At 40.7% G+C, this 20613-nt stretch overlaps 1 protein-coding gene across 1 annotated transcript in view; it reads right to left on the reverse strand.

Moving 5' to 3' along the window:
* Nucleotides 1-20028, reverse strand: part of CEP128 (centrosomal protein 128) — a 238411-nt gene extending 218383 nt beyond the window's left edge. The window contains exons 1-3 of the mRNA XM_063117936.1: nucleotides 19942-20028; nucleotides 4822-4965; nucleotides 4276-4362 (exon numbers count right to left, since the gene is read on the reverse strand). Of these exons, the coding sequence (XP_062974006.1) occupies nucleotides 4276-4362; nucleotides 4822-4959 (225 nt within the window). The 5' untranslated portion in view covers nucleotides 4960-4965; nucleotides 19942-20028. The remainder of the gene's footprint in view (nucleotides 1-4275; nucleotides 4363-4821; nucleotides 4966-19941) is intronic.
* Nucleotides 20029-20613: the final 585 nt, after the last annotated feature.

Raw genomic sequence — 20613 nt, forward strand, 5'->3', positions numbered from 1 at the left:
TTTGAATCAGATCAATTCATCCCTTGATTTTTTAGGATTTTTTAAAATTTCCCTCCCTTAAACGCTTTGCCTAATAGTCCATCAGTGCACAGGATCAATTTTCCTTTCCTTTGAACATGTGAAGCTGTGCATCTCCAAGTTCATAAAAATAGGGATTGCTGGTTCCCTCACCCAAGAGTAAATCCCATTGATTTCAACTGCATTTACATCCAAGTCATACTAAAATCAGATGCATGCTAACTTTAAGTAAACCCCATTGAACAGAGAGAGACTTACTAAAATGGAGTTTACTCAAAGGTAAGCAAGCATGGGATTTTAGTATGACTTGGATGTAAATGCAGTGGAAATCAATGGGATTTATTCTTGAGTAAGGGAACAAAAGAGCTCTATTTTATAAACTTGGAGATGCACAGCTTCACATGATCAAAGGAAATGAAAATTGATCCTTCGCACTGGTGGACTTTCAGGAAAAGGGTTTAAGGGGGGAAATTTTAAAAATCCTAAAAAATCAAGGGATGAACCAATCTGATTCAAACTTGGGGCGGCTAAAGCTCTCCTTAAGAGCTATCACTGTGCCAAGTTTGATCTCTTTATCTTTTAAAAAATACACAGATGTAAGCATTTTGGTTACCTTGGAGCAAAGGTGACCATCTTTACAAAAGAAAATAGTTAAAATGATTGTTCATCTGCCCACCCTTTGAAACGAGGAAAACAAACCTCCACTCCTCCTCCCCTGTAAACCTTTCCCATGGGGCAGGGCAGGAGATTTCACCGGCATAGTAACGCTCCAGGTGAAAAGATACATGAGTTGAAAGAGCAGATATGAAAGAGAGCCCTGGCTATGGGGGTGGTATACAAGTGTAATAAATAAATAAATAAATAAATAAGTGCCCAGCGCTCGACTCGCTAAGGAAATGGAGGAGGAAACCGCAGATGAAAACTGGATAAAAAAAGTAGGTGTGATGGAGCTCATAAGCTTCGCTATTATTTTACACAAAATCTACAGACAGGCAGATGTGCATCTCTCCAGTAGATGGCTAACTTTGCCAAGACATGCAATATCTCAAGAAAATAAACAAGAAGTGAGAAAAGGGCTTTTAAAAAGATAGGCAGCAATAGGTGAGTGGCAAACGCCTAGAAAGGATAGTGTATGGTAGGCATTTCCAAAACCAGAAATTTTTGCAAAGAAGGTGGATCGGAGTGTCTAATATCCATACTGCCCACAAGTCTGTGGCTATTGCCAGTAGTCCAAACAAGTTAGCAAGATCAACATGGGTTCTAAGGTTTAGCTATGGCTAAATTTGTGCTACAATAGCACCAGGCACCCATACTAGGCAGTATCTTTTCCACGAGATTCCTCCCACCCTGGTTTGCTGTTATTAATTTGCATATTTTATCAAAGAGCTGCCCTCAGGAGTTATTTCCTGCTGCTTCATTGCAGAGGGAAGCAGCCATCTGGAAGTGCCCTATATTTCCCTACGAATGTGTCATAGCTGACTAATTTTTTAAAAGTAATTGCTTAGAATTAGTGTGTATTTTATAGTCATTATTCATAATGCATGGAACCATTTTGTATAAAACATACTTTCCTCCTCTGATGGATAGATTTGAGAATAGTGATTAATTTTTGTAAACCGCCCAGACAGCTTCAGCTTTGGGGCGGCATAAAAATGTAATAAATGAAAGAAAATTAAATGAAATTAAGCTGAAGTATCTCCCTTTCCAGCAATTTAATCTCATACATTGAGGAGTGAAAACATCCAACACAGGAGAGTCAATGCTCCTGCAAGCCCTGATATAATAATAAATAACAATAATATAATTTATTTCTTACTCACCTCTCCTTTTGGATCGAGGCGGGGAACAACATTAGTACAATACCATATAAATCAGGTACATAAAAATTGAAAGAGCATATAAAATCAATGCAGTATCAGAATAACAATCAACAGATCTTAAAAATCTTGGTTTAACATTCATCTGGGTAGGTCTGCCGGAAGAGATTAGTCTTTACGGCTGACTTAATCTCGGAGAGAGTGTTAAATTGACGAATCTCCTCCGGCAGGCCATTCCACAGTCTGGAGGTGACAGAAGAAAAGAGTAACACTTGTCAGCCTAGTTTTAGCTGACTGAAGTAAGAGGACCTGATTGTGTGGGGTAGATTGTAAGGGAGAAGGCAATCTCACAGGTAACCTGGACCCAAATCATGTAGGGCTTTAAAGGTAACAACCAACACTTTGTAATTCACTCGGAAACTAATTGGCAGCCAGTGGAGTGATTTTAATGTTGGGATAATATGCTCACCCCTAGATGTACCAGTGACCAACCTGGCTGCCACATTTTAAACAAATTTAAGTTTCCAAACTAGGTACAATGGTAGTCCTATGTACAGCACATTGCAGAAAACAAGCCTCAAGGTTACCATATTAATGTCCTAATATGGACATTAGGGCTAGACTTATTGATAGGTTCATAAGGATAAACATATTTTAAAATCTGCAGCACTGTGCAACCATGTTGTTTTTCTGAATGCTTAAATCAGGAGCAGAAATATATACATACATGCACACACACACAAAGTTAAAGAAAAAGCACACGGCAGAGTTCTTTCAAAACTTTACATTTGAATATAGAGGGGAAATTCCATGTATGGCTGGGCCGGACTGTGGGGGGTGATGTCCAGATTTTATTTTATTATATTATTATTTTTTCCAGAAATCTCAAGGCGGTTCACAAACTAAAACCATTAAAACAAAAAAACCTCATTAAAATAACTAGCAGCAGCTGACAATAATGGCTGTCAAGGAAATGCCTAGGCAAACAAATGCGACTTCAGTTGCTGGAGGAAGCATTGCACACTAGGTCCCTGCCAGATCTTAGGAGGGAGATCATTCTGCATGGTGGGTGCCACAGTGGAGAAGGCCCTCCTCCTGAGAACGCAGAGACTAAGAAGCCTTATATAGGAGAAGGCAGTGTCTCAGACAAACCCCTCTCATAGAATCATAGAATAGCAGAGTTGGAAGGGGCCTGCAAGGCCATCGAGTCCAACCCCCTGCTCAATGCAGGAATCCACCCTAAACATACCTCATGTTAAAGGTATATGCGAGAGGGCCACATGGGGGAAGCCACGCCCACCAGTGTGCATGTCAGCCTTACAGCCTGCCATCCACACATTCAGCAGCCATATGTAGCGGCTGTACACATGTACAGAGGAACAAGCATAGGGCCCCCTCCATGTAAGCAAGCAAAGATACTGGCCCAAATCAGGACCGCTCCCTTGCATGGAGGAGCCCTATGCCTGTACATTACTAAATGCATAGGGCCACTTCAGAGGGCCAATTGCAGTGCTGGCACAGGAAGCGTACATGCTGGTGGAGCCGCTCAGTGTGATCATGTGGGCTCTTCACATCTACTTTTAACACGTGAGGAGGGCCATGTGAAACTCCCTAATGTTTCCCCACTTCTGAGTGTTTGGGACTTGAAAGAATATTCAAATATTTAATGGCCAACGCTTTCCCCATAGCCTGCAATGCTGCCATCCTGAGAGATTTGCACCATGTTGGTTGTTTTTTCCTCTGAACATTTGAATTGGTCCTAAGATGTTAAGTGAAACTTATAATTCACGCAATTTACATATGCTGTTCTAGGCTCCCATTAGTAGCAGCAGTCAACATTTCAACCGCATCCTTATTATATACAATGTTTTCATTAAAAAAAGAAAAGAAAAGAATACAGAGTGTGTTTCTTAAAGCCAGCCAGGAAAAAAAGAGTTCTAGAAAATAGTTCCTGGTAGGTTCATTATCTGTTAGACATTGGTCATTATTAGAGAAAATGAACTTTTACAGGAGAAAAATAGAAAGTAAAACACAACGAAGATGACAAAAAGGCTAATAAAGAAATATTTTTGAGATGTGAAGGAAAGCTACTCACAGCTCTGTGGAACATTGCCTTCCTCCCACCCTGTGCTCAGTCTGGAGCAGTGTACTAGTTCTAGCATAGCAGAGACCAGGAGAGAATAAAGCATAGTATTTCTCACACCCTACCTAAACTCAGCTTGGAATGGAAATTAGCAAGGAGGGACCCATGCTGCTGTGCAGTCCGGCAGACTACAGCCTTTCCTCACCTCCCACCCCACCTTCCAAGTCTGAGGCAGAAATAAGTTGACTACAGTGGCAGCTGCCCTTCAACACATGTTGGAGAGAAGAAAGAAAAAAAATCTATCACGTTTTTACAGGCATCAGCTAAAAGATTTAAGTTGTACCAATTGCTGCTTACATTTGCAATTGCTTCTGCCTGTTCATTGTTGTACTCCCGATACTGGCCCAGCATCTGGTCCACATGTTTCAGATTCCGATTGGTATCCTTATGACAGATATTAAGAGAAAACATAATTAAACCAAAACTCCAACCACAAGGTCTTGAAACCTCTGCAAATTCTAGTACTTTGCTTAATGCCAAACAAGGGAGCTCAATGTGTGAAGATACTGAACACAGACAAGTTTGGTGATACATAATATCCTTGACACACACAAGGATCAGTGTGAGGGTAGCGCCTTTGAGGATAAATGTCGATAACTCAACCACGTGGGCCTTTTCCATTCAATCAGTGGCTATCAGGTGGGAAAAGCCCACGCAAACCACTCCACCCACGAGGTTGCATTATTGATATGTGTGTGCGTGTGTGTACATTCACACAGTCTCTCTCACAGGTACAATCCTGCAAGACAGGTCAACCGCTACACTAAGCAGAACTAAAACCCTTCATTTTATTTGCACAAAATACATAAAACGTGCGTTGCAAAATGGAATACTCTTAGCCACCTGTAAAGTGCTTGCTAATGTTTGGATCTTCTCTGTAACATCTTCAGCAGCATGATTTGGGATTCTGGTTGCTCTTATAGGACCGCGTCTTCCGACTCTGTGACGGATGTGATCAGAGTCACTGGATGAATCTGCCATTAGTCTCTTAAGAAAGAAAGAAAGAGAGAACAATCATGGAGCATGGAATGTCACATATCTGTTTTCAGGGTTCTATCATCCCCTAACATCACACCCAGACAAAAAAATAATAAGCAGATTGGACTAAATTCAACATATTGTTAGGGGAAGGAATTGCTGAGCTAGAGGAGCCCCACTGCCTTTTCCCATCGTGCAAGCCATTGTGCAAGTGCTACTGAGCCCCACTGCCTTTTCCCATCGTGCAAGCCATTGCGCAAGCTCCACTGCCTTTTCCTGATGCACAAGCTGACATGCAGCCAGACAAAATATGCATAAACCAAGGGCTCTAACCATGTTTTTCTTTTATGTCTTTATGGAATTTATATGCCACTTTTCTACTTTCCCAGACTTCAAAGCAGCTCACAGCATAAGACAATAAAATTCACCAGACAATAAAGCATTTGTAAAAAGTCAATAAAAGCAGCATTACTAAAGTAGCAAAACAAGAAAGGCAAATAAAAACAAAACAGTAAAGGAGGAGCCAGCATCAACACCATACATGGCTGGTTGTGGGATGCTGGGAGTTGTAGGACTTTTTTCTGTGTAAACGCATAGGATTGCACCCTCAGTCACTAAAAACCTGCTGAATAAAAGTATTCTAGCCTAGGATTTTAAAGCTGAGATGCCAATGCTGGTGCCTCCCCAACGCATTTGCGAAGAACAAGCTAGCACCGAGAAGGCCTTGTTCCTGATGGCCATCCTCCTCATCTCTGCTGAGGCCAACTGAAGGAGGTTCTCCTTCTCCAATCTTAAAGATCAAGCAAGTTCTCAGGAGATGATAGGATGTACAGATGCCTCCTCCACACATAGCCCACCCATCACAACAATAGGCATTTCCCAGCAAATTAGAATATCCAGTCATCTGCATGTAAATGCAGAATAAAAACATTCATCTACATTTGCAAAGCACTTCCCAGTGAGTAACCCACTGAAGTAAATGAGGCTAGTTATGGCAAGAGCACATTCGGGATCACCACTTACAGTCCTGTGAAAAAGAAAGTACACCCTCTTGGAATTGTATGATTTTACATATCAGGACATAATAACAATCATCTGTTCCTTAGCAGGTCTAAAAATTAGGTAAATGCAACCTCAGATGAACAACAACACATGACATATTACACTGTGTCATGATTTATTTAACAGAAATAAAGCCAAAATGGAGAAGCCATGTGTGAAAAAGTATACCCTTACTGCTTCCATAGGAATTAAGATGCTAAGTAGCAGACAGGTGCTGGTAATCAAATGCCTGTGATTAATTGATCATCAGCAAGTATGACCACCTCTATAAAAAGCCAAAGTTTTTTCAGTTTGCTGGTCTGGAGCATCCAGGTGTGTGTTAACACAATGCCAAGGAGGAAAGACATCAGCAATGATCTTAGAGAAGCAATTGCTGCTGCCCATCAATCTGGGAAGGGTTATAAGGCCATTTCCAAACAATTTAAAGTCCATCATTCTACAGTGAGAAAGATGATTCAAAAGTGGAAAACATTCAAGACTGTTGCCAATCTTCCCAGGAGAGGACGTCCCAGCAAAATCACCCCAATGTCAGACTGTGCAATGCTCAGAGAAATTGCAAAAAAACCGAGAGTTACATCTCAGACTATACAGGCCTCATTGAGCATGTTTAATGTTAAAGTTCATGACAGTACAATTAGAAAAAGACTGAACAAGTATGGTTTGTTTGGAAGGGTTGCCAGGAGAAAGCCGCCTCCTCTCGAAAAAGAACGTGGCAGCCCAGCTTAGGTTTGCAAAGTTGCATCTGAACAAACCACAAGACTTTTGGAACAATGTCCTTTGGACAGACGAGACCAAAGTGGAGATGTTTGGCCATAATGCACAGCGCCACGTTTGGCGAAAACCAAACGGCATATCAGCACAAACACTTCATACCAACTGTCAAGCATTGTGGTGGAGGGATGATGATTTGGGCTTGTTTTGCAGCCACACGACCTGGGAACCTTGCAGTCATTGAGTTGACCATGAACTCCTCTGTATACCGAAGTATTCTAGAGTCAAATGTGAGGTCATCTGTCCCAACAGCTAAAGCTTGGACGAAATTGGGTCATGCAACAGGACAATAATCCCAAGCACACCAGCAAATCTACAACAGAATGGCTGAAAAAGAAAAGAATCAAGGTGTTGCAATGGCCCAGTCAAAGTCCAGACCTCAACCCGATTGAAATGCTGTGGCGGGACCTTAAGAGAGCTGTGCATAAACAAATGCCCTCAAACCTCAATGAACTGAAGCAACGTTGTAAAGAAGAGTGGGCCAAAATTCTTCCACAATGATGTGAGAGAATGATAAATTCATACAGAAAACTATTACTTCAAGTTATTGCTGCTAAAGGTGGTTCTACAAGCTATTGAATCATGAGGTGTACTTACTTTTTCACACTAGGCTTCTCCATTTTGGCTTTATTTCTGTTAAATAAATCATGACTTGATGTAATATGTCATGTGTTGTTGTTCATCTGAGGTTGTATTTACCTAATGTTTAGACCTGCTTAGGAAAAGATGATTGTTATTATGTCCTGATATGTAAAATCATACAATTCCAAGAGGGTGTACTTTCTTTTTCACACGACTGTATGATTATCAAGCAAATGGCAACAGAGTCAGTGCTGTAAGGGTGTTGATTATAAAACACAGGATGGCAAGCTTGAAAAAGAAAAAAGAAGCAAGGATTTAATGAGCCTAGAGCAATTCACAGACTGGAGGAGTACTCACTTGGAAATATTTGACGGCTGAATAAACTTTCCTCATGGCAATCACAAGATCACTTACCTCCAAGGCCCATTAGGCTACACAAGGAACTATAGGAGAATCTTTCATAATACAGTTTTTAAACCCCCTAGAGCACTGTTGTACTATTACTTCTCATATCTCCAGAGTTGTTCAAACAAAACGTTTGTCTTTAAAGAGTGCCACAGCACTGACTGAATGCTGTATTTCTTGGTTACCACTGCTTTATTTCGTTTACTTTTCTAAAAACATTAATCCAATTGTTTTTGTCTCAGCCATCAGAATTATATTGTGTTAATCATGCAGTGTGCAATCCTAAACATGTTTACTTACTAAGCTCATGGGAACATACAAAGAGCCATGCTAGATCAGACCAAGTTCCATCTAGTCCAGCATTCTGTTCACACAGTGGACAACTAGCTTTCGACGGGAAACCCATCCCTCTCATGTTCCCCAACAACTGGTGTACATAGGCTTACTGGAGGTAGCATAGAGCCATCAGAATTAGTATCCATTGATAACCTTCTCCTCCAAGAGTTTGTGTACCCCTTTTTAAAACCATCTAAATTGGTGGCCATCACCACATCTTGTGGTAGTGTATTCCATAGTTCAACTAGCAATTGTGTGAAGAAGTACTTCCTTTTCTCTGTCCTGAACCTCCTACCAATCAGCTTCATAGGATGACCCTGGGTTCTCATATTATGAGAGAGGGAGAGAAATGCCTCCCTATCCACTTTCTCCACACCATGCATAATGTTGTACACCCTTTTTCCAAGGTAAACTATCCCAGCTGTTGTAGGCTTCCCTCATAGGGGAAATGCTCCAGCCCCTTGATCATTTTAGTTTCCCTTTTCTGCAGATTTTCCAGCTCTACAATTTCGGGGTTTTTTAGGTGCAGTGACCAGAACTGTACCCAGTATTCTAACTATGGTTGCACCACCTCTACCTATAAAAATATGACGTCTGGAAATGTTTACTTCCAGATGAGTTAGAAACTTGAAATTTGGCACACTTCCTGTACAATGTACAAAAATCCCAAATACAAAATCTTTCTGGTTTAACTATTTTAAAGCTATTTAAAACAAATCCTATGCTGATGCCTACAACTCCCAGCAACTGTTGAGGAAGTGCCTCTCAGAGGATGGGGCCACCTGCAGTCCGCTAAAGGCATGCTGGGAGGTATAGGCATTTCAGAGTTCTCGGGAGATCATTCGCAGCCATGTGCGCGATTGCCCGGAGATCTCTGAAATGACTACGACGGGGGGCGGAGCTTGGCAGCCATGGCGGTGGCAGGTTTCTTCTGAGGCTCTGAGCGGCGTTGCCGGAAAAAGCAATTATCTATTTTCTAATGGGCATAAATCTTTGAGCAAACGACAGGAAATGATTATAAAAGCTATCGGAGCTGGAAAGTGTTGAGAAGAGCCGATGGGATGAGGTGAGCTTGACGGAATGTCTTTATAAACTGCAGAGGCGAAACCGAAAGTAACATGATTGATGTCGCAGTTTGAAAAGAAAGAACTTATGCTTGTTAGACGTTGATCTGATTTACAGCGATCCTCATTTCTCATCCTTTATCTTAAGTTGGAAAGATTGAAATACTGGCTTTGAAGTTGTTTGCTGTAATCTTTGTAAAGTGGAAAGTGGAAGCTGTTTGCGGTGTGCCGAGAAGGGGGGGGTGAAGGGGAAGAAACAGCATTCTGTGAGGGAGATGTGGGATTTTGAGAAACTGTGAATGATTGGATCTGATCCCCTCTAGTGAATGCTGTTGTGAACTGAATATATTTCCTCCCCCTCGGGAAGAAGGTGGTGTGTTTGGCACATAGAAGAGAAGCTAGTAAAAGTTGCTAAGGAAGTGGGGGCTCTAAGATTTATGCCCTACTCAGAAGGGTCCTATGTCCAACATTAAAAAAAAGATTAAGAAGTGGGAAAAGTTGAATATACAAAAAAAGAAACCTTCAAATCATAATTTAACCCACCTCTCCCACCTGGAAGATACAGCCCCTGGAACAGACCAGGAAGACGAAGTTATAGACCCAGTTTCTTTAGATACAGTACCAAATAAAGAAAAGAATATGGCTGAAGGGGGAAAAGCAATGGACAGCAACTTTCCCTCCCTAGCAGAAATTAAGGCAGTTATTGTAGAGAATAATATCATCATTTTTAAAAAAATGGATCTGCAAATGAATGAATTTAGACAACAAATGCGTGTTCTTTCGGATAAGACCGCAGAAAACTCGGATAAGATCAAAGAGATAGAGGCAAAAGCGGAATTGGACCAGAAGAAGCAAGAGGCCTTTGAAAAATCAACAAATATTCAATTTAAGGAATGGGAATTACGTCTGATCGCCTTGGAAGACCAATCTCGTAGATCTTCGATTCGAATAAAGCAGCTGAAGCAGATACAAGGAGAAGATCTTAGAGAAATCATTCTGAACTGGTTCAAGGAGCTGATGCCTGACATACCAATAGATGGATCGGATCTGGACCGAGTCCACCGCGTGGGGGGGCAAAACTACAAAGGGACTAGAGATATTTTGGTGAAATTTGGTAACTATTATAAAAAAGAGCAAATCATGAAAGAATTGAGATCTTTGACCCAGTTACAATATAAAGGCAAAGCAGTGCAAATTTATAATGATCTTTCTCAACATACATTAAATTGGAGACGGAGTATTAAACCAATAACTGGAATGTTAATGCAGAACAAAATTCCATACGCATGGGGTTACCCGGTTTTCTTAAGATTTACATATGGGAGGAGGGAACACAGAGTAACCTCATTGGATCAAGGTAAAGAATTGCTGAAGAGGCTGGGTCTGGATGGGGAAGCAAATGGGGCTGGAGTGGGTGGGGGAGGGAATGAGGCTGGGACATCTGGAGAGTAAGAGAATTGTTAATTATGTTTGGAGATAATTGCAAATAGAAATGCTAATATAGAAACCTGCCGGCCAGGCGCAGCACTGCCTCCCCCCCCCTTTAAAGTAGATGGCTGGAGTACTAGACTCACGGGGATATGGGGGGGGATTAGAGTGGGGGGGTGGGGAGGGGGGGAAGGTAGGAGAGGAGGGATTGGGGTAGGAGGGTGGGGGTTTTATGTATGGAGTTTGTTTTTTTATGTAAGCAAGTTTGAACTGCTGAGCACAAGGGATCGGAAGAGATTTCAAAAGGGTGATTATGGATAAAAAGATAAAGGTATCAACACTCAATGTTAAAGGTTTGGGGGCAGTCGTGAAAAGGAAGAGAATAGAACAAATGCTTAATAAAGAGGGATCAGATATTATAATGGTCCAAGAGACACACCAAGGCTCCGAGAATTCGAATATGATAAAATTAAAGTGGTTAGCCTATTATGAAAAGTCATTAGGGACATCAAAAAAAAATGGAGTGGCCACTTTGATTTCAAAAAAAAGTGGGTTTATATTAGAAGAAGTAAAAAAGGATGATAAGGGCAGATATCTTATGTTAAAAGGTGAAATTGAGGGAAAGGTCTATACTTTGATTAATGTTTATGCCCCAAATGAGAGGCATAGAGAGTTTTTTATAAAGTTGTTTAAAGAAATAGAAGAATTTAAGGAGGGGTATGTTATATTAGCTGGGGATTTTAATATGGTTATGGATAATAAACGGGACAGGTCAAATCCCACTAATGCTGAAAAGAGGAACAATATGACTATATTGAATAAATTAGTAAAAGAAAATGATTATTTAGATTCGTGGCGTTTACTTAACGGGAATAGGCCTGGATTTTCATACTTTTCCCCAGTTCATCATACATACTCCAGGATAGATTATATATTTGTTTCAAAAGATTTTGCAACGAGGATTTGTAAAATGGAAATGGGGGTAATAAAAGTAACTGATCATGCCTTGTTAAGTCTAGAATTTACAGTTAAGAAAGATTATAAAGAGGCATATAGATGGAAGCTGAATACAAAGATATTGAAATATAATAAAATAGTAGATAAAATTCGGAAGGAACTGTCGGAGTCATGGGAAATTAATGAAAAAGGAGGAACAGCTGGGTCAGTCATTTGGGACACCATGAAGGCTGTAGCAAGAGGAATCTGTATTAGAGAAACATGTAGTTTAAAAAGACAACAACGTGCAGAACAGGAAAAGTTAGAGATAGAAATTAAAAACTTGGAGGAAAGATATTGGCGAGTTAAAGATAAATATAAATTAGTGGAAATACAAGCTAAGAAGAAACAATTAGAAAATTTAAATATAGAAGAGATTCAAAAGAATTTAATGTATATGAAAAGGGAATATTTTGAAAACAGTGATAAGAACTCGAGGTTGCTTGCCAAGCTCACACAAAAAGAAAAAGGGAGGAATGGGATAGAAACGTTGAAAGATAGCTGAGGGAATTATTGTCATGCAATGAAAGCTAAAATAAAAATTTTTCAGGAATTCTATCAGGAATTGTATAAGGGTAAAGAAATTCAACAAGAAAAGGTGGAGGAGTATATTGGAAGGTTTATAAAGAAGGGAATAAAATTAGAATATAAGGAGTTAATGGAGTCAGTAATAACTCAAAGAGAAGTTGAAGAGGTTATTGATAAGTTAAAAGTTGGTAAATCACCGGGAGCAGATGGTTTGGGTCCAGAATATTATAAGGTCTTCAAAGACTGTTTAGTTCCAAAATTAATGGAACTTTATAATAGGATATTATCAGGAGAGAAGATACCTGAATCATGGGAACATTCAGTGATAATTCTGATCCCAAAACCAGATAAAGATTTGACTAATCCCGATTCTTATAGACCTATTTCTTTAATAAATCAGGATGCTAAAATTTTTACATCTATTATGGCCAAACGGCTAAATAAATTTTTGGCAGAATATATAGGAGCAGATCAATGTGGGTTTGTGGTAGGAAGGCATATGCATAATTTAGTGGGTAGAGTTTTAAATGTAATAAATGTAATAAAAAAAGCAAATATTAAGGCAGGTATTATGGCATTAGATATTTTTAAAGCTTTTGATTGTGTGAGCTGGCAGGCACTAAAGAGTATTATAGATAAATTGGGATTTGGAAATAAATTTAAAAATGTAATAGAACAGCTATATTCCCAAAATACGGCGGTAGTGGTGGTAAATGACGGACTTACTGAAAAGATACGACTAGCCAGAGGAACAAGACAAGGATGTCCGCTCTCGCCGGTCCTGTTTGTAATGGTTATGGAAGTTTTGGCGAAGGCACTAAGGGAGGATGAAGAGTTAGAAGGAATTGGAGAGGTAAGGGAAATAAAGTTAAACATGTTTGCGGATGACACTTTATTGACCATTAAGAATCCATTAAGAAAATTAGAAAGAATTAAATATCAGTTGAGGGAATTTGAGGAAATTACAGGGTTAAAAATAAATTGGTCTAAATCAGAGATGATGTTGTTTAACTATACCAAGAAGGAAGAAAAGGATTGGGAATTTAAGGGAATGGAATTGAAAGTTAAGAATGAGATTAAATATTTGGGAATTAAAATTACAAAAAATTTAGAGAATCTTGAAAAGGAAAATTTAACGAGGTTAAAGAAAGAGGTATTAGAGAAATTGGAGAAATATAAAAGATTAAATTTATCTTGGTTCGGAAGAATAGCCTTAATAAAAATGAAGATATTAGCTAAAATTAATTTTGTATTTAGAATGTTACCTATAAAAATATCAGAAACCGAGATAAAAAGTTGGCAAAATATTATTAATAAATATTGTAATGGAGAAAAGAGAGCAAGAGTGAATAAAAATAATTGGTACCTAAGCCAAAAAAAGGGGGGAATGGGTCTCCCAAACATAAAATTATACTATGTAGCAAATAGATTAAGACATGTTGTAGAAGCAATTATGGGAGTAGGAGATTTATATTGGATGGAAGAAAAAACCATAAATAAGGTAGAGATGAATTTGGAGAATGTTTTTTTTAAAGACGGAGGAAGAAAGTGGGTTGGAAGTATAGATAATCCACTCCTGAGGACTCAATGGGAAATTTGGAGTAAATTTAAAGGGAAGCTGCTTCCGAGCAACTCTCCCTTAGCACCGATAATAATGTTAAAGAATTTCCCAGAGGATCTAAAGGGTAGATTATGTAAAATATTAAAAGAGAAAAATAAAATAAGATTAAAGGATTGGGTAAGAGATATTAAAACAAGAGAGGATATGGAAAATTTGTTAAAGGAGAAGAAGCTATCTTGGCTAGAATATGGTCAATTAGAGCAATGGAATAAAAAGTGGATTAAAGATAATAGAATGTGCAGAAAGATGACGAGGTTTGAAGAATTAGTAGTAAGTAAGGAGGAAGGGAAAGGAGGGAGTATAGTTTCAAAAGGATTAATGAGTGAAATATATAAAATATTGTTAGAGAAGGAGTTTAGAGAGAATACAGAGAAAATGGTTTGGGAATCAGATTTGAAGATACAAATAGGGCGACAGAGCTGGGAGGGACTATGGAAACAAAGAGTGTTGAGAAGTTTATCAGTAAGAATAAAGGAGAATTATTTTAAAATCCTATGGAGGTGGTACCTAACCCCGGTTAGATTGAATAAGATAAGTGATCAACATTCAGCAAATTGTTGGAGAGGTTGTGGGGAAAAAGGAACGTATTTACATATGTGGTGGCAATGCAAATATGTACAAAGATTATGGAAGATGGTGTTCTCAGAAATTGAAGAAATAGTGGGAATGAAAATAGAACAAACACCAAAAATAGCATTGCTGTCACTATTTGAAGATATAAAATGTGGAAAAGGAACTATAGAGCTGATATCGAATTTGTTGGTTGCAGCACGACTGATGGTAGCTAGGAACTGGAAGGTCCAAGGGGAATATTCTATTGAGGAATGGTACAAAGAAGTATGGGACATAGCCATTAATGATAAACTGACATGTAATATTAAGTGGAGAAAAGGCGTAACTAAAATAAATGAGTTCGAAGGAATTTGGAAACAGTTCCTAGTGTTTGTGTTTACTAAGGGAAGTGGGAAACCACCAGCAGAAGAAACGATTAGATTTTGGACTCAAGAATGATCCCGAGGTGGGGGGTGCACTTTTATGTTAAGAACGAAGATGTTGTAGTATGATAAGGTATATGTAATAGTTTTTGATATTTGTACTCAACAATCATTCAATATGTATGCAGCAGATATTTGATGTGTTTTTTTTCTTATTGTGTTTTGTTTCAGTTATATTTTGGTAATGTTTATCTATGTTTATATAGTGTTGAAAATGAATAAAAATTTAATAAAAAAAAAAAAAAAATGAAATGACTACGACGTGCCCAGTACAACGTGCCCAGAATCTACTGAGAGCTGTTTCCCTCCACTTCTCAGCGATGCTACTCCTCAAGAAAGCAGCGAAGAGCAGCATCAGCAACAAGCAGAAGAAAGTGGATTAACATTATTCGGCAGCCCAAGCAACACAGGGAATATCTGTTAGATTTATATAAGGGCAGTATAATATTGGCACTTTTATACTCAATTCCTTTCCTAATTATGCCGAACATGGAGTTTGCCTTACTTATTTATTTTAACAGCGGCAGCACAGTGGTTTGACATTTTCATTGAGCTCTCTTTCTTGGTTGGTCACCACTAGTTCAGATCCCATCAGGTCATACCTGAAGCTGGGTGGGTTTTTTTTGCCTCAACATGCATCACTTTACACCCCAAGGTCTAGGGAAAGGTGCTTAGGATTGCACGGTCACGCATTCTTTCAGAGTGATAAATCTAGCAATACCCTTATTCTTCCAAGGTTCTTCTTTTATTATTTAAAACATCAAATCAAAATGAAAAGCAGATACCTTGCTGCTTAGAAACACCAGCTATTCTACGATTATTAAGTTGGCAGCCCAATCTTATGCTCAGCTGCAGTCTTTCTGGCTCAAGTAGCTGCTTCAGTCACAAGAGGAATTTGTTTTTAAAAAGTGTGGCAGAACTACACAGAGAATTCCCACTCCGAAGTGTCAGAGCTGATGCTCCAGGATACAGCTTCCAGCAGCCTCCAAGATTCCCCTTCACATATGCAACTAGCAGCATGGGAACCACTTTGCAGCATAATCCCATACTGCAGGGCAGTGGGTTAAAAATGATGCAACCATATGTATGCAAACAAAAGGACTGGAATTCCCACAAGTTAATATCAGGAACTCTGGTACAGTTCTGTCCTCTGCTCCTGATCCATTGGGGTTCAAGCTCTTGATCAGGATTTTTTCTCTTCTCCCAAAAATCTCAGGTGGCATGTAGGATGCATCCACCCATCTTTTTTAAAAAAAAATGGCACAGGAGAAAAACTGAATCGACCACCCTCACTCACAACTCTCTGACTTTCCTCTAGGAGACTGTTGTGTTATTCTTTGATTTTAATTTTGCTGAAACTAAACTTTAGTTGCATCATTTGCCCTATCATATACCCTGCCTGGACCATATGTATAAGACTGTGATGATGAAGCCATCAGCACATCCTGTCCTAAGCCCCTACTTGCTGCCGGCCCAACAAACCTTGCACTTGGACCGTTTAGTCAAGCTTCCAAAAACTGCTATTTTTAGTACAACATCTTCCAAAACAAAAGCTCGATTCAAAGAAGAGAAGCCACGTTGTTACAAAGAAAAAAGAAAGACTCTCTCAAAGTCACTGCCAATGGCAGCATTGAAAAGAGAAGAAAAATGCACTTCGCTGAATCAGTTCCATTATCCAAAAATAGGACTATTTTCTACAAAGTGTTTATCCAACTCTCAAATGGCATCCTCTTTTATTTATGAACAAGTTGCTAAGAGGAGCTGGCATCACTTTTATGGCCAAACCTTCACAAAAAACATATCTGCATCTTAAGCAGGGTCATGTCGATCATTCCTTTTCTTAGGAGCATAATTCTACCGCTTGTAATAGTCCTCAAAAGCTCACAAATAATTATAGTCAGGACACTCTATAGACAATCATCAATGCATAGTAAGTATCTGAAACTCAGGAGTGTTCCACAGCAGTTGTTCTAAAAGCACACTCAGTGGTAAAATATTTTTGTTTCTATATTTTTATCTGTGTTTTGTTGGTCCTCTTGTGCTAAACATCAATGTTTTAACTTTAACATGATTGGAGAAAGACATTCTAAAACCAGTGCTCACCCCATATCCAAAACACACATACAAATATCAAGCTCATTCAAGCCAGAGGAATAATGGATGCTCTGAGCAGTGGTTGTCAAAAAACCTTTTCCCCATTAGGGAACGGTTTCCATATCAATGTATCTGCCGAGCAACCCCTGAACATGTATAGTGGAACCTGCACACTGCAGAGGTTTCCGAAGAATGTTCTACAGCAGTAGTTTTCAACCTTTTCAGACCCGTGACCTATCATTAATCCAAATTTTTATGTGATGATCCAACGCTTAGTTTTTTAACTCATATATCTGTACAGTGATAGTGCTGCTGTGGCGACCCACCTCAGATCAGGACATGACACAGTGGTGCACCCTTCCTGACCTTGGCGCCTTCCAGATGTGTTAGACCACAACTATGATTATCCTTAGCCCCTAGCTGTGCCCTCCCCTCAAGAGAAATTACTGCAATGGAGGTTGGACCAGGTAGGAATCCATTTCACCCAAGTGCAGCTCAACAACCAGAGCAAAGAGAATCTCATGAGCAAAATCTGTCTCAAGTGGGAAATGGAACTGGTCAGAGCTTATAAGAGTGACATGGGGAAATAAGCGATATGGGAAGGTGAAGCACAGGTAGACTGAATGAGAACCTTTCCATAGACTCTGTAGAAGCTGTGGGCAAAGCTCTGCAGGGAGAGATGGTCTGGAGGCTCAAGGCGTATGGGGAAAAACATTTCCGTTGAAGTTGTTGACACCAAGCATTGGAGAAAGGTACCAGAAAAACTAGACAGCATAAAGAGGAGAGGGGGATCCACCACCAAAGGACCTTACCGACACCAAAGGGCAAAGACCTAAGGGCCAATCTGAACATCCTCAACTGCAACATCAAACTCTGGGTGTCTGCACTTTTTCTGAGGATGGAAAGGCAGCCTCTAATATAGCCTTCCCTAACCTCGTGTCCCCCAGTTTGCATTATCCCCAACCTGACGTTGAAGACCAATATTCCAAGCCATGCAATGTGGTCACACAAGGGTTTTTGTACCTTCTCTTGGGCCTCACCCATTGATTCATTTAAACTGAAAGCAAAGCTAGAACACACCCCAAAATCCCTACAGCAGCATATTCAGGGAAGGATCAGTATAGCAGAGGGAAAGCTATAGCTCGGGGATTTTTGTCCACCGTTACCTATCTTTTTTCTGGTGAGATTCCACAGAACTCCACGATTCGTCACAGCACAGTTTATTGCCCCGATCACACAATGTTGCAATGCAGTTTGAAATAAGATTGTGGGAAAGACTTAAAGCAAAAATGCTGCACTCTTATCGGCCTGTTAGGAGTGCAACACTTATAGAACAGTTGAGCAAGCTGCAACTTCTCCAGCCTGCAAACAACAGGAAAAGGAAGTTGAGTCAAACCGAGATCTTGGTGAGACACGTATACTTGCTTAAACCACTCTCAATTTAGCTAGGATCTTTCAACGGAATGCACCCATTGAAAAAGGAGGTTGAAGGGGGAAAGAGATTCCAATAAGGCTATACTATGATCACCCAGCTGTAGTCCAGTTCACACTACTTTGTGATTCAGTTACATGAACAGAACTTACACCAGAAATGCTACATCTATTGCGCCAGCCTATAAACCTCACACCCCACTCCAGCCCTAACACAGCACAGCACAACTATAGAAAGGTTACTATGCTGCCTGATCTCTGCTGAGTTGCTGTTTTTGCCTCCTTTTTTGGTGCCTAATTGCCATTTTGTTATTGCTTATGAGTAGTGAAGAAAACACACAGACCTAAAAGATCCCTTCCCAAATCAACTCAGGGCTGAAAACGTCACAGCGTTGCTTTAAACCTATTGCAATTAAACCTACCTTACTGCTATAGCTTTAAAATATGACACTCAAATGTGGCCACCAGCAGCTTTCCATGCAGCCACACTCAGAAAGGATGTGGCGAGACAATTTGAATACCATAGTTAGTCCTTCCCACAGCCAGTGAAAAAAGCCAGTGTCGGACCTTTACAGAACCTGGCATTTCATTGGTCTAGCCTGGTTTTATCGTATAAAACCAGGCAAAAAGCCTTATTCACCGTGGTTTAACCTGTGGTTTAAGGTGTCTTCTGAACACGGCCTGGCTTTCTGGCTTAACCACCCTAGTTAAAGCCATGGTTCAAGGTGTCTTCTGAACGGGGCCACACTGAGGTTAATAGAGCTCACTACAGAGTAGCAGCAAGCTGTTCACATGCTCCATCACAAGAGTTGCAATACCTGAAGCGAGGGAGAAATAAGCTTCAATACCAAATAAACCCACACTGTGTTAAAAAGCAATGAAATTTTTTTAAAGCATCATGCTTCCATATCAGCCTGCTTGGTTTTTCCACAGGGATGGCTTTTCATTGCCCAGAACAGAATCTTGTGACACCTTAAAGGCCAATAGATTTATGTGGCAGACTATAAAAATAATAGGGGCTGCACTTTTTCAAGTGAAGTCTAAACACTTGAGAGCCATGCAAGACTGGAAGGAGCTGTGGGAGCGGTAGGGAGAGTGACCATAGAGACTTAAGCACATTTACATTTGATGCACAACATCAAGCTATAAATCTTTTTAGGGTACAACCCTATGCATGTTTAGAGGGGGGGGGGAGTCCTACAACTGAAGTTGAAGGCTTTTCCCCCCCAGTCTAAACGTACATAGGATTGCAGCCTTAGTCTTTTAAAGTTCCATAGTTGTTGTAACCTCTCTAGAGTTTTTCCTTAGTGTATTTCAGCCACCCCAAAAAGACATATTCCACCATAAACCCTTCCCTAGCCTGGTGCCCTTCACACGTGCTTGATTACAACCCCCCCCCCATCATCCACAGCCAGTACGGCCATTGGTCGGGTTGGGTGGGGATGATGAGATTTGCAGTCCAGTCTACCTGGAGAGCGCCAGGTTGGGGGAGGTTGCACTAGCGTAATGCGGGCATTCACGACCTAGGCTCTGAATCATCCCAGAAGCCGAGTAGATCGCCCCCATTCCACACACACACGCAGCGCCCCATAAGTGCCAAGAGAGCTAGTGACTTTTCCCAAGAAAAAGAGTCCCACTTCTTCGATCCCGGGATCAACCCTCGCCTTCTCACCTGAGGGAAGCTCTCAGAATCGAGGCATGTCTGTCACCCGGACGCCTCCAGCTCCAACTGTCCGGCACTCAGCCAGCAACCTTCCCCGCCCCGCCGCCGCTATGGCAACTTGAACTAGCCGCCCTGCCACCGAAAGAGAGCGGCCTCACAAGGCGCCAGGGGTCCCCTGGCGCTTAGCATCGTGGGGATCGTAGTTCGCAGGGGCCCGTGCCACCGTCGCCGTGGGGTGAAAGGAAGACTACAACTCCCGAGATGCCTCGCGCCAGCTACTCTGGGAACAGCCTGAAGCTCTACACGCCCTACTCCCGCAGAACCAGCATAGGCGAGCGGTCACCGCGCAGGCCAGGCGGCTCCCCCTTCTTAAAGGGGCAGGCGCTTAGCTCCAGAAGAGAGAGGCACCAGGAAGAAGCGATGTGTTTTGAGTTCGGAAGCGGTGCCTGAAGGGAGAGACGAGGACGGGGAGCCAGAATGGGGTTCTCGGACTTTTTCCATCTATGGACAACTCAGATAAGGTGGCCCAAAAAGAGGGCACCTATTTGCTTAATATTTACATATCCTAATTAATAAGTATAGAATAGATGCAAATTTAGAAATAATACTTATAATTTAAATAGAAGTACTGCTCTCCGTTGTGCAGAGGGCTGTGACCAGGACTAGCGCCACACCAGTGCT

The sequence above is a fragment of the Elgaria multicarinata genome, chromosome 2 (genome assembly GCF_023053635.1).
Source record: "Elgaria multicarinata webbii isolate HBS135686 ecotype San Diego chromosome 2, rElgMul1.1.pri, whole genome shotgun sequence".
Lineage (NCBI taxonomy): Eukaryota > Metazoa > Chordata > Lepidosauria > Squamata > Anguidae > Elgaria > Elgaria multicarinata.